The sequence below is a fragment of the Kogia breviceps genome, chromosome 15 (assembly GCF_026419965.1).
Source record: "Kogia breviceps isolate mKogBre1 chromosome 15, mKogBre1 haplotype 1, whole genome shotgun sequence".
Lineage (NCBI taxonomy): Eukaryota > Metazoa > Chordata > Mammalia > Artiodactyla > Physeteridae > Kogia > Kogia breviceps.
The window spans coordinates 71,576,614-71,590,425 of NC_081324.1; the positions used below are offsets into that span (position 1 = coordinate 71,576,614).

The window sequence follows — 13,812 nt, forward strand, 5'->3', positions numbered from 1 at the left end:
AGGCAGCTCATCTTCTGAATGTAATAAGGGCATTTCTGTAGTGGTACAGAATTTGGTATAGCACAGGCCTGTTTCCCACCCTGAAAGACTACAAGGCCAAGAATAGTGTTGTGGAGAGGGTGTGATATAAGGCAGAATCCTGTGATTTACATGGTATAGGATATGAAGCTCTAAAGCCCTATAGGTTCAATAATAACAACGAATAACAATGTCAACAATAATAATAGCAGCTATATTTTTTGAGCATTTCCTACGTACCAGGCTCCATGCTTTGTTATATCATTGAGTCCTTATAGTAACCCTGTGAATAGGTGGCATTATTATCACCATTTTAGAGATAAGGAAACTGAGGTTCAGATTGCTTAAAGCACTTCCTCAAGGTCACACAGCTTGAGGGGTGTATGGTTTGAAATTCAGACTTCAGAGCAATGCTCAGCCACCTCTTCACACTCCCTCTCACTCAAGGTCTGGTCTTGCCACTTAGATCATGCATTTGGGCAGGTCAGCCTTCCCAGCCCTAGTTTCCTGTCAGGAAAATGGACCTGACCTTGCCTTAGAGCCCGGGGATGGTTGTGACCAGCAAGGGAGAGACTGCTTCATCCACCTTACTGAACTAAATAAAGATGATGTAGTACTACTATAATGTGTATTAAAATAGTCCGCCAGCTGCTCTGCTACGTCATTCTTTACATTTTTAACAAATATTCTTTCTTGTGTGTGTATTTTTCAGCAACTCCATTCAAGCGTGAGAACAGGGAATCTTGAAACCTGTTTGAGGCTATTATCTTTAGGAGCACAAGCCAACTTTTTTCACCCTGTAAGAAAGCATGAATTGATTCAGATATTAAATTGAAACTAAATGGATTGCATTCGTGTAGCCTTTCATTTATTTAATTTTGCTTCTTTTTGTATACTTTTTATTAATGATTCTTAGGAGAAAGGAAACACCCCACTCCATGTCGCCTCCAAAGCAGGGCAGATTTTACAGGCGGAATTATTGGCAGTATATGGAGCAGACCCAGGCACACAAGATGCGAGTGGGAAAACTCCTGTTGATTATGCAAGGTAAGAGGCTAGATTCTTGTCACCTCTCTCTGTTTGGAATTATTTCTGTTGTGTATGATTCATTGTTAAGTGGCTAAATTGTGTATGATTAACATTTAACCCCTTCAGAGGTTTGCATGCTATTATTTTGCAGATGAAGGGATTTCAAATGCATATGATCTTAGAGCCAGCTAAAGTCAGGGAGGGTAGAACCATTAACCATTGTGCTTAGCTTCCAGTCTTTCATTTCTTTTTATCCTTTAAACGCACTGGTATTTGAGCCATAGTTGGAGTACAAATCAAGTATGAGGAATTGCAGAACACACTCCTCAGTTTTTTAATAGTTTTAGTCATTGCTTGAACTTAGAAACAAATCTATATGGATAGATATGTGGTTAAACAAGTATAGTAAAATGTTAATTGCAGGATTTAGGTAGTGGACATCTGGGTGCTTGCTATAAAATTCTTTAACTTTTTCTTTGTTTCAAAAATTTGGCTGTCAAGTGCTGGAAAATAAATACATCCATAGATTAGGCTTGACTATCATTTAAATGATAGAAGATGGATCATCTTTCCTTTTTCCAAATTAACTTTATTAACTGCAAAGAATTATACTCTGCAGAGGATAAAATGACAAATGACAACTTGAAAATGACAAGTGAAATGAACTCTGCCCTCCTAGAATTTACTCTCTCAGGGAGGAAAGGGTTCATAAATGCATGTAAGAGTTAAATGAGGCAAGATAATGTAGAACTCATTACCAAAATGGATACATATATAGGATTTCTTTACTGTGGCCCAAATCATTAAGAAATGTCTTTAGTTGGTCTTTGAAGAGTGGGTTGGATTTGGGTGTGTGAAGAGGAGCTAAGGTGTTCCAGGTGAGAAGAAGGGCATGGGTCAAGTTCAGAAGGGAGGGATGGACAGGGCATGTTCGGCACAGCAGGAGACCTAATTGGATAGAGCAGAGTGTGTCTGGGAATAAGAGCTTAGGTACTGAGGAATACAGTAGTATTTCATCAGGTCTAACATTCCACTGTTTATATGGGTCATCATTATTTCATATACCATTAAAAAGGAAAAGACTCAACCAATTAAATGAAGATGTACTATCAACTGTAGGATACTTCCTGATTTCACAGATGTTAAAAAATGAGAAAAAAAGATGTGCATCATAGAAATCAAAGATGTGTGGGTAGATTGGAGAATATTTTTGTAGTGCCTTGTATGTGGGAAGAGAAACTGGCAGAAACTAGACTTCATCTTTTAAGGGGAACAGAGACCTCAGTAAATGATACTTATCACTTACCTTGGAATTTCTTCTTGTACCTTGCCCATAAGAGTCTCTCAGGGTAATAATTTATTTATATGCCTTGTTACTTAAAGGATTTCAAGCAGCTTAAATATTTGTTTCAAAGGCAAAATTAATATTTTCTGTGATGGAAATTAAAGACAAGGAGGTGTGAGCTATGCATTAGGTTGGTCTGTCTCTCCCTGAATCAAAGACCTTGAAGTGGTTACTGAACTCTAATCCAGAAGTCAGGCTGGCTGCATGAGAAGCATCTAGGGGAAGGACGTTTTTCAAAATATTAATGTCCACACTGCTCCCGTCTTTATTGATTCAGAATTTCCAAGGGTGGGTCCTGGACATCTGTATATTTTTTTAAGCATGCTCGTTAATTTTTGAGAACCTCTACCCTTGACCATTTATTAATTTTATTTTCTACCTCATTAGATAAAGTTATTCTTTGTCCCTCTCATAAGTCCTTGAATTCCTTATTAAGTACTCTGTCTTATAAATTAATAAAGGAAAGGCGATAGTTGAGATTGTGAAAACAGTTTTTATAAAGGTGGGAATCGAAGTAGACCTTGACAGTTTACTTCACACAAAAAGGTTGATTATTTTTAAAAGTCACGTTTGATAAATGACTCAGGTATCTCAGGGGACGTCTCTGTACTTTTCTATTCTAGCTCCAGTGGCCAGCAAGCAATATAAATGGTACTTTGTTTTCTCTTGGTAGGCAAGGAGGGCACCATGAGCTGGCAGAACGCCTCGTAGAAATACAGTATGAGCTGACTGACAGACTAGCCTTCTATCTGTGTGGCAGGAAACCAGGTGAGTTGGAAGGACAGCAGCCTCTCCACACCTCCAGCCAGTCAGTCTCTGGAAAAACAAATTGGGACACTATTATTTATGATCTCTGCTTTAACGTATCCTTGAGAAAATTGCAAATAAGGATTTCTATTTGCAATGATAACTACAGCATTTTTTTGTTATGTGTGAAATATGTAACATCGGTCAAATCTTGAATTTTAGTTTTTAAAATTTTAGCTCTACAGTAGTGACTATTTCAGGAATCAAAGAGCATAATTGAACCCAAACTGAACGTGCACCATGGTTCTTGTGATTAATGGGAGTAGGAATGGAAGAGCAAAGGATTAACTTTTGTAGTTATTTGCAGAATTCTGCTATCTAAGGAATGGGAAAAAGTAAAAAAGTGAACTTTACCATTAACCAGCTTTGCTCATGAGGTAGATCTGGGGTCAGCAAACCGTGGTCCATGGGCCAGATAAGCCTATCACCTGTTTTATGTTTCAAATAAAGTTTTATTGCAAGGTAGCCCTGCCCATTCATTTACATATTATCTACAGCCGCTTTCACACAGTAGCAGCAGAGTTGAGTAGGTTGAGTAGTTGCAACAGAGACAATACGCCACAAAGCCCAAAATATTTACAATCTGGCCCTTTGCAGAAAAAGTTTGCCAACCCTTGATATAGAATATCCACATACATGTATACAGTGGTTCTCCACCCTGTTTGTACAACTGAGTTAAGAGCCCTTGGTGTGGTTCCAGTTCCCAGTGAGATGGAATAAGCACACCCCCCACCCCATCTCTCCTGCTAAACACAATTACAAACTCAGGACCAAATACATGGAGTAACTATCTGAGGACTGTAACAGGTAGATTAGCGAACTCAAAGTACCATCAAGCTGGTGGTGTGTCCCCTTTATTTTGCTTCTGATATGGCATCCAGGACAGCCTGAAACCTGGAACTGCATAGCAGGTGCAAAGAAGCCTTCTCTGTGTGGTCTGCGGAGCAGGAAATGGGATTCCTACAGGACAGAGAATAGGGGGATTCCCCTGGGTTTTTCTCTCTTCCTTTTTCCCCCACCCTCGTCCCTAGGCAATCCTATGGCTTCAGTAGTAGCAACAGCAGTGGCAGCACAGGTGCCTAAGTCTCTGACCAAGAGCCTGAAGGGAATGCTGATTGCTTTTGTTTTTCTCTTTATTCTCTCACCACTTGGCCCGGGAGACAGAACCTCACCTGGTCAGGTGCCTGCTAGAACAAAATATTAACATTCTCCATAGAGTTTAAGGAAGATTCAGAGTCTCCACAGCGTAATATGCAAAATGTCAGGGATACCACCCATAATTTCTCCACATATGAAGAACCAGGAAAATCCCAAAGACTTGCATGGGAAAAGGTAGTTAACAGAGGCCAACCCTCTAGGTGACTCAGATGTTGGAATTATCAGATAAAGATTTTAAAACAGATAGTAACATCATGCTCTAAGCAGTAAGTGTGAATTCTTGAAACAAATCTAATATAGCTAGTCTCCGCAGAGAAATAGAAGATATAGAAAAGAACAGAACAGAAATGTTAGAATTTAAAAATCCAATAACTAAAATTTTAAAACTCACTGGTTGGGCTTAATAGCAGATGGAGATGGCAAAGAAAATAGTGCATTGAAAATAGATCACTAGAAATAATCCAGTTTGAGCAACAGAGAGAAAAAAAGAGTAGGAGGAAAAGAAACCGAGCAGAGCCTTAGGGACCTGTGGGACAAAATCAAAACATTTGTTTCATCATACTCCCAGAAAGAGATCATAAAGAATGTGATGCAGAAAAAAATACGTGAAGAAATATTGGCTAAAAACTCTAAATTTGGCAAAAGACGTAAACTTACAATTCAAGAGTCTCTGAGAACTCCAAACAGGATAAACTCAAAAGAAATCATCACTCAGACACATCAAAATCAAACTGCTAAAAACCGAAGAAAGAAAATGTCTTGAAAGCAGCCAAGGAAAAAAATGACATACCATACAAAGGAACAATTATTTGTACGATTGTGGATTTCTCATCAGAAACCATGGAGATGAAAAGGAAGTAGAACATTTTTTTTTTGGCCACACCACGGGGCATGCGGAACTTCCCTGACCAGGGATCAAACATGCACCCCCTGCAGTGGAAGTGGGAGTCTTAAGCACTGGACCACTAGGGAAGCCCCAGTAGAACAATATTTTTTAAGTGCTAAAAGAAAAGAACTGTCAACCTAGAACTCCATTTCCAGTGAAAGTAACCTTCAGGAATTAAGAAAAAATAAAGACTTTTTATTTTATAAATTTATTTTATTTATATTTTTTATATTTGGCTGCATTGGGTCTTTGTTGCTACACACGGGCTTTTCCCTAGTTGCGGCGAGTGGGGGCTACTCTTTGTTGTGGTGTGCGGACTTCTCGTTGCAGTGGCTCCTCTTGTTGCAGAGCACAGGCTCCAGGTGCACAGGCTTCAGTAGTTGTGGCTCGTGGGCTCTAGAGCATAGGCTCAGTAGTTGTGGCACACGGGCTTAGTTGTTCCACGGCATGTGGGATCTTCCCAGGCCAGAGCTTGAACCTGTGTCCCCTGCATTGGCAGGCGGATTCTTAACCACTGTGCCACCAGGAAAGTCCCGAAAAAATAAAGACCTTTTTTTTTTTTCGACATCAGCTCAGCTTTTATTTATTTATTTATTTATTTATCTTTGGCTATGTTGAGTCTTCATTTCTGCGTGAGGGCTTTCTCTAGTTGCAGCAAGTGGGGGCCACTCTTCATCCCAGTGCGCGGGCCTCTCACTATCGCGGCCTCTCTTGTTGCGTAGCACAGGCTCCAGACGCTCAGGCTCAGTAGTTGTGTCTCACAGGCCTAGTTGCTCCACGGCATGTGGGATCCTCCCAGACCAGGGCTCAAACCCATGTCCCCTGCATTGGTAGGCAGACTCTCAACCACTGCGCCACCAGGAAAGCCCCTAAAGACATTTTAAGATGAAAGAAAATAAGAGAATTAGTTGCTCTAACAGAAATACTAAAGAAAGTTTTTTGGGTGGAAGGGAATTGATACCAGAGGGAATCTTGGAACTTCAGAAATGAAAGAAGAACAGAAATGATAAGTATCTGGTTAAATACAATAGGCTGTGTTTTCTTCTTAAGTTTTCTAAAATATGTATGACAGTTTAAAGCAAAAGTTATAGTATTGTATGGTGGGGTTTTCAGCATATGTCAGTGTAATGCATTTGACAATTATAACGTAAAAGGGAGAGGGTAAAAGAAATATGGAGGTAAATTTTTGCATTCTTCTTAAAATGGTAAAATACTATTTCTAAGTAGATTGTAAAAACTTATGTATATTTTAATCCCTAGCACTGAAAAAAGACTATACAGTGATATATGGTCAGAAACTCTAGAGATAAATTAAAATGGAATGTTAAAAATTACCCAAATAATCAAAAGATGTTTTGATTCAAAATATTCAAAAAAAGAGAGGAAAGGGGAGAGAGATGAACAAAAAACTGAGGTCCAGGGCTTCCCTGGTGGCGCAGTGGTTGAGAATCCGCCTGCCAATTCAGGGGACACGGGTTCGTGCCCCAGTCCAGGAAGATCCCACATGCCACAGAGCGGCTGGGCCTGTGAGCCATGGCCGCTGAGCCTGTGCGTCCGGAGCCTGTGCTCCGCAACAGGAGAGACCACGGCAGTGAGAGGCCCGCGTACCGCAAAAAAACCACAAAAAACAAACAAACAAAAAACTGAGGTCCAAATAGAAACTAAATAATAAATCATAGACTTAAATCCAAATGTAACAATAATTACATTAAATGTTAATGATCTAAACACACCAATTAAAAGCAAAGATTGTCAGAATGGATTGAAAAAAAAGAAAACAAGCCCTAACTGTATGCTGTATCCAAGAAACCCACTTTAAATATAATGGTATAGGTAAGTTAAAAAGCAAAAAGAGGTAAAAAGATACACCATGCCAACACTAAGTAAAAGAAAGCTAGAGTGGCTATATTAATATCCAACAAAGTAGACTTCAGAGCAAAGAAAATTAGCAGGGATAGAGGGGGACACAACATGATAAAAGGGTCAACTCACTAAAAAAACATAACAATTCTAAATGTGTACACACCCAGCAATAGAGCTGTAAAATGTAGGAAGCAGACTTTGATAGAACTGAAAGGAGAAAAGGTCAAATCCACAGTTATTGTTGGAGACTCAACAGTCTTCATTTAGTTAATAGATAGAACTAGAGGTAGAAAATCAGCAAGGATATTGAACTGAAACCATCAACCAACTGCATCTGGTTGACATTTATAGCATCCTCTACCTAACAACATCAGAACATATGTTCCTTTCAAGTACACAGTCAAACATTCCAAGATAGACCATATTCTGGGTCGTAAAACACACCTTAACAAATCCAAAAGAATTAAAATCCTACAAAGTGTATTCTCTGACCATAATGGAGTTAAGCTAGAAGTAAATAATCAAAATATAATTGGAAAATACCCAAATGCTTGGAAATTAAACAGCATACTTCTAAATAATCCATGGGTCTAAGAGGAAGTCTTAAGGGAAATTAGAAAATATTTTCAGATGAACAAAAATGAAAAGACAGCAAATCAAAATTTGTGGGATGCAGCTAAAGCAAAGCTTACAGGAAATTTTATAGCATTAAATTATTATGTTAGAAAAGAAGAAAGGTCTCAAATCCTAATCTAAGCTTCCCAACCCTCAAGAAACAAGAAGATGAGCAAAATAAACCCAAAGCAAGCAGAAGTTAAGAAATAATAAAGAATAGAAATCAATGAAATTGAGAAAGGAAAACAGTAGAGAGAAATCAGTGAAACCAAAAGCTGATTCTTTGTAGAGATTAATGAAATTGGTAAATGTCTAGACATACTGACAAAGAAAAAAGGAAAGAATACACATAGGAAGATATCGCTAAAAACCCCACAGACATTAAAGGGTAATGCAAAATATTATAAATAACTGTACATATAAATTAGACAACTTAGGTAAAATGAACCAATTCTTTGAAAGCCACAAACTACCAACACCTATCCAAGAAGAAAGAGATAATGTAAATATATAATCCTACATTTTAAAGAACTTGAATTTGTACTTAAAAACATTCCATTAAAGAAAACCCTAGCCCAGATGATGGCACTGGTAAATACTGTGAACCAGCTGAAGTGGTATTGCCATACAGCAATACAATCAGTGTGGCTTATGACTCACATGGCTTGCTAGCTTTGCAGTTAAAATTCTTAACAGATATTTTTTAAGTGTTTGGAATTCACATTTCACGTTTTGCACATAAAATGAGACTATCCTACCAAACATTCAAAGAAGAAATAACATCCGTTTTATGTGATATTTTTTAGAAAATAAAATGGTAGGGGGGACTTGAGGACATGGGGAGGGTGAAGGGTAAGCTGGGACGAAGTGAGAGAGAGGCATGGACATATATACACTACCAAATGTAAAATAGATAGCTAGTAGGAAGCAGCCACATAGCACAGGGAGATCAGCTCAGTGCTTTGTGACCACCTAGAGGGGTGGGATAGGGAGGGTGGGAGGGAGACACAAGAGGGAGGAGATACGGGGATATATGTATATGTATAACTGGTTCACTTTGTTATAAAGTAGAAACTAACGCACCATTGTAAAGCAATTATACTCCAATAAAGATGTTTAAAAAAAAACAGTAAAAAAAAAAAAAAAGTGGGGGGAAATGCTTCTCAAGTCATTTTATGAGGCCAGCATTACCCCAATACCAAACCCAGCAAAGATGACACCAAAAAATCTCCTTCACTAACAGGGACACCAAAATTCTCAACAAATTATAAGCAGATTGAATCCAACAATATGTAAAAAGGAAAATGTAATATACCAAGTGGGGTTTCCAGATATATGACTGATATTTGAAAATATCTGAAAATCAGTTAATATGATTCATCACATTAACAGACTAAAAAAAGAAAACTGTATAATCTTACCTGTTGATGCAGAAAAAGCATTTAATAAAATTCAGTATCCCTTCGTGATTAAAGAAAAAAGAAAAACCTTAGCAAACTAGTAATAGAAGGGACTTCCTTAATCTGAGAAAGAGTATCTATTGAAAAGCCACAGCTAACATCCTTAATGATGAGAGATTGAATGCTTTTGCTTGAAAATCAGAAACAAGGCTAGGTCCACTGTCACCGCTTCTATTCAACATTGCACTGGAAATCCTAACCAGTGCCATAAGGCAAGAAAAACAAATAAAAGGCACACTGATTAAAAAGGAAGAAATACAACTGCCTGTGTTCATAATGAAATGATTTCCATGTAGAAAATCCCAAGGAATCTATAATAAAGTTTCTAGAACTAATGAATGAGTTTAGCAAGGCTGCAGATTGCAAGATGAACAACCAAAAATCAATCATATTTCTGTAGACTAACAGTGGACGATTAGAACCTGAAACTAGAAAAATAATAACATTTATAATAGCTCCAAAGTAAATACTTAGGTATAAATCTAACATATGTGGAATTTATATGCTAAAAATTACAAAATGCTGATGAAGGAAATCAAGGAAAGCCTGAAAAAGGGTTTCTACTATGTTTATGGATTGAAATACTCAATGTAGTTAACATGTCAATTCTCCACAAATTAATTTGTAAATTTAATGCAATTAAAGGATTTGTTTATTTGACATGGACATCCTGGTTCTAAATTTTACATGGAAAAACAAAGGAACTAGAATAGCCAAGACAGTTTTGCAAAAGAACAGTAGAAACATGGGAGGAATCACACCACCCAATTTTAAGACTTGCTGTAAAGCTCTGCTGTACTCAAGACAGTGGTTATGGTGAAGAAGTGGACATACAGATGAATTAAACTGTATAGAGAATCCAGAAATAGACCCACACAAATATGTTCAATTGACTTTTGACAAAAGTTGCAAAGGCAATTCAGTGGAGGAAGGACAGTACAATATATGGTGTTGGAACAACTGAATATCCATGTGCAGAAAAATGAACTTCAACCTAAACCTCACACCTTGTATAAAAACTAACTGAGGGGACTTCCCTGATGGTCCAGTGGTAAAGAATCCGCCTTCCAATGCAGGGGACGTGGATTCGGTCCCTGGTCAGGGAACTAGGTTCCTACATGCCAGGGGCAGCTAAGCCTGCACACCACAACTACTGAGCTCGCACACCTCAACTAGAGAGCTTGCATGCCGCAAACTACAGAGCCCACATGCTCTGGAACCCGCACGCCACAACTACAGAGCCCATGTGCCCTGGAGCCTGTTGCCACAACTAGAGAAGAGAAAACCCGCACGCCACAACTAGAGAGAAGCCCACGTGCTGCAACAAAAGATCCCACATGCCTTTACAAAGATCCTGCATGCCGCAACTAAGACTCGATGCAGCCAATAAATAAATAAATAAATAAAATATTTTTTAAAAAACTAACTGAAAATGGATCATAGATCTAAATGTAAAACCTAAAACTTTAAAACTTCTAGAAGAAAACATAGGAGAAAATCTTAGTGGTCTTAGATTATATAAAGCACTTAAATGTAACACCAAAAGCACAATCCATAGAAGAAAATATTGATAAGCTGGCCTTTGTCAAAATTTTAAGCTTTTGCTCTGCAAAAACTATAGTTAAGAAAATGAAAAGACAAGCCACAGACTGGGAGAAAATATTTGGAAATCACATATCCAACAAAGGACTTGGATCCAGAATATTTATACTTAAATACTTAAAACTTTACAGTAAGAAAAGAAACAACCCAATAAAATCTGGGCCAATGTAATATACAAATGGCAGATACATGAAGAGGGAAGTTCTTTAGCCATTAGGGAAATACAAATTAAAACCCAGTGAGATACCACTAAGTACCTATTAGAATGACTGAAATAAAACAAAACACAAAAAAACCAACACAAGCACTGGGGAAGATGTGGAACAATGGTAACTCTCATACGTTGCAGTTAGAAAAATGATAGAGCTATCCTGGAAAAAAGTCTAGCATTTTCTTACCAAGTTAAACATGCATTTACCTATAACCCAGAAGTCCTAGATATTTACGCAAGAGAAGTAAAGACTTATGTTTACACAAAAACCTGTATGTGAATGCTCATAGTGGCTTTACTCATTGACACATGATCAGTGTCCTCTACAAGCTTGATTAGGACTCAGTTAGCATTATAGGAGACAGAGCCAGTGCCTGGACCTGCCCAGACCTCCTGGGCCAGCCCTGACTGTTTTATGCTAATTGATTAATTTGAAGGTAGCCACTAAAGCTCAAGGAAGCCCCACCATCCCACATGGGAGAGCAGATGGAAGCCTGCTCCAAGCTACTTCAGCTCCCTAAATGTCCTTTCCGTGGCTGAAGATCATTATTTATACTGGGGACAAACAGCGTCAGGATTAGGGTGAGCATAGGCTTTCCACTTAATGACGTTGGGACCTTGTACCAGAAGAAAATGAGGAAATGATCCTTGCTACTGGCCAGATTTTGGGAAGTTGTAGTCAATCTGGCAACTTTTGTTTCTCTTACATAGTTCGTAATTATGGGAAGATACTAATTACAAAACATAAATTGAGAAAATAATGATGGTATTCCTTTACGGATCTTATCAATATTTATATGAACAAAACTTTGACTTGGTTTCTGTTTCAGATCACAAAAATGGACAGCACTTTATAATACCTCAAATGGCAGACAGGTAAGGCCATTGAAATACCAATCCATATTATCTGTCACTAGTATTTCCTTGGTTGTATAGTGTTTAAGTGTATTATATTTTGTGTTTAACAAAGCCCATACATTTTTCTCTTTTATGGCTATGCAATTTGGAAATAAGATGGCTGTAAGTAAACCACCATATAAAACTTAAGTTTGAAAAAGCACAAGTAAGAAATTTGCTAATAAAATTGGAGTTAGAGATACTGTCAGAGTTTTAGCTAGTTGTGACAGAATATTGTGTCTCTGGATATATCGCAGAATATTTCTGTGTTATAAGAGAGTGTAGCCTTTGTCTATGACAGGGGTCAGCAAATTTTGTTGTTGTTAAGGGCTAGATAGTAAATATTTTAGGCTTTTTGGGCCCTACAGCCCCTGCCACAACTACTCATCTCTACCAGTTGTAAATGAAAGCATCCATGGACACTATGTAAATGAAGGGCATGTCTGTTACAATAAAATTTTATTTCTGGATACTAAAATTTGAATTTCATATAATTTTCACATATTATGAAGTATCAGTTGTTGGGGTTTTTTTATCCAACCACTTAAAAAATGTAAAAAGTATGCTTAGCTCATAGGCCAAACAAAAAGTGGGTTATAATCTGTTGCCCCTGTTCTATAAGGTCAGATGAGTTCATGGCTGCAGAAATGAACTTTAAACCCTTACTTAGCCAATAAACTTTGCATAAATACTGTCAAGAGTTCATGAAATGGTTAATTGCTATTCCATATGTAATCTTGCCGTTCTGTTTTTAACATTCTGCCCTTTTGTATTTTCCTCTGCATGATTTTTTTAATACTTTAAAAATTATGACTTCTTACATAAAGGGCCTGGGGACTAACCTGGCAATAATTTTGCCTTCTGGTTAGTAGGTGATTATTTTTCTGTTTACCACTTCTCATGATTATGGTATTTCTAGGAGATACTTTCACTAAGTTCTGTTCAGTTTCCTCACTGACGATTGGGCTGTAGAATTTTGGCCTCTGACCTTGTCCATGAACTGTAATTAATATCTTAATCCCTTGGCTATCTTAATCTTCTACAGAGCTCATGAAAATGGTTTTATTTATTTGCTTATTAGTTTTGTATACTTTCTTAGCAGCCTGGATTTGTCTGAATTGGCAAAAGCTGCTAAGAAGAAACTTCAGTCTGTGAGTATCTCTCTTTCCTAGTGAACTCCAGTATGGAAAACCATGTGTCCTGCTAATACCTGTTCTTAGCCCATTACCTAGTACATCAAATGACTTTGTTTCATGCTCTCAGATGTTAAATCAGAAGCAGACCATCGAGTATGTAGCAAAGAAGAATGAAAGTACTAGTAAGTTTAGTATATCCAATTTTTTGTCTTGGCTTCAAATAATGGCATTTTTCTGTCATTTTAAAAGCGAAGATTGTGCCTTCGACATTAGGAAGTTGTTTCTCCCCATAAGAGTTCCCTAGTTTCTCTCAATGTACATGAATAAGTGGGACACACTTCTTGGGATTACTTCTTGTAGCCTCATAGGATGCTAGAGAATGATAAGAGCTGAAGCTGGAACGGTGAGTACTGCAGATGGACTCGCTGCTATTTGGATTCCAGCCACCGCTCACTGTTGTGCGTGTCCCACGCCATTCATCAGAGTTGTGTAAATGTAGGCTTTTAACTGCTGGTTCTGCCTCAGCTATGTGCTCAGAGTTTGCCCAGTCCTGCAGGTCACAAGCTCACTTGAGTCTCAGTGTTTCTCTTCAGCCTGCCCATTTCAGCCTTAATCAGGACCCCGAGAAATCTACTCCTCTGGGAACAATTTCCCTCTGTTTAGTCCCCACAAATGAAGCCTCGCCCGCTGCTTCCCCAGCCGTTCTAACCACCCGATTACCCGCCTCCGCTGTTCTCATTGCTCTCAAGATCAGAACCAAGATTCTTTTTTTTTTTAAACATCTT

At 38.1% G+C, this 13,812-nt stretch overlaps 1 protein-coding gene across 15 annotated transcripts in view; it reads left to right on the top strand.

Moving 5' to 3' along the window:
• Positions 1-13,812, top strand: part of GIT2 (GIT ArfGAP 2) — a 49,219-nt gene that overhangs the window by 7,543 nt on the left and 27,864 nt on the right. For 10 of the 15 annotated variants that reach the window (XR_010837064.1, XR_010837065.1, XM_067015946.1 and 7 more), the window contains 5 exons: positions 731-817; positions 935-1,065; positions 3,066-3,160; positions 11,825-11,870; positions 12,991-13,042. Coding sequence is in view for 13 of the 15 variants with exons in the window: in XM_067015946.1 (XP_066872047.1) it covers positions 731-817; positions 935-1,065; positions 3,066-3,160; positions 11,825-11,870; positions 12,991-13,042 (411 nt within the window). In the remaining 2 variants the exon portion in view is untranslated. The remainder of the gene's footprint in view (positions 1-730; positions 818-934; positions 1,066-3,065; positions 3,161-11,824; positions 11,871-12,990; positions 13,043-13,812) is intronic. The other 5 variants (XM_059039537.2, XM_067015943.1, XM_067015947.1 and 2 more) reach the window with 1 other exon arrangement.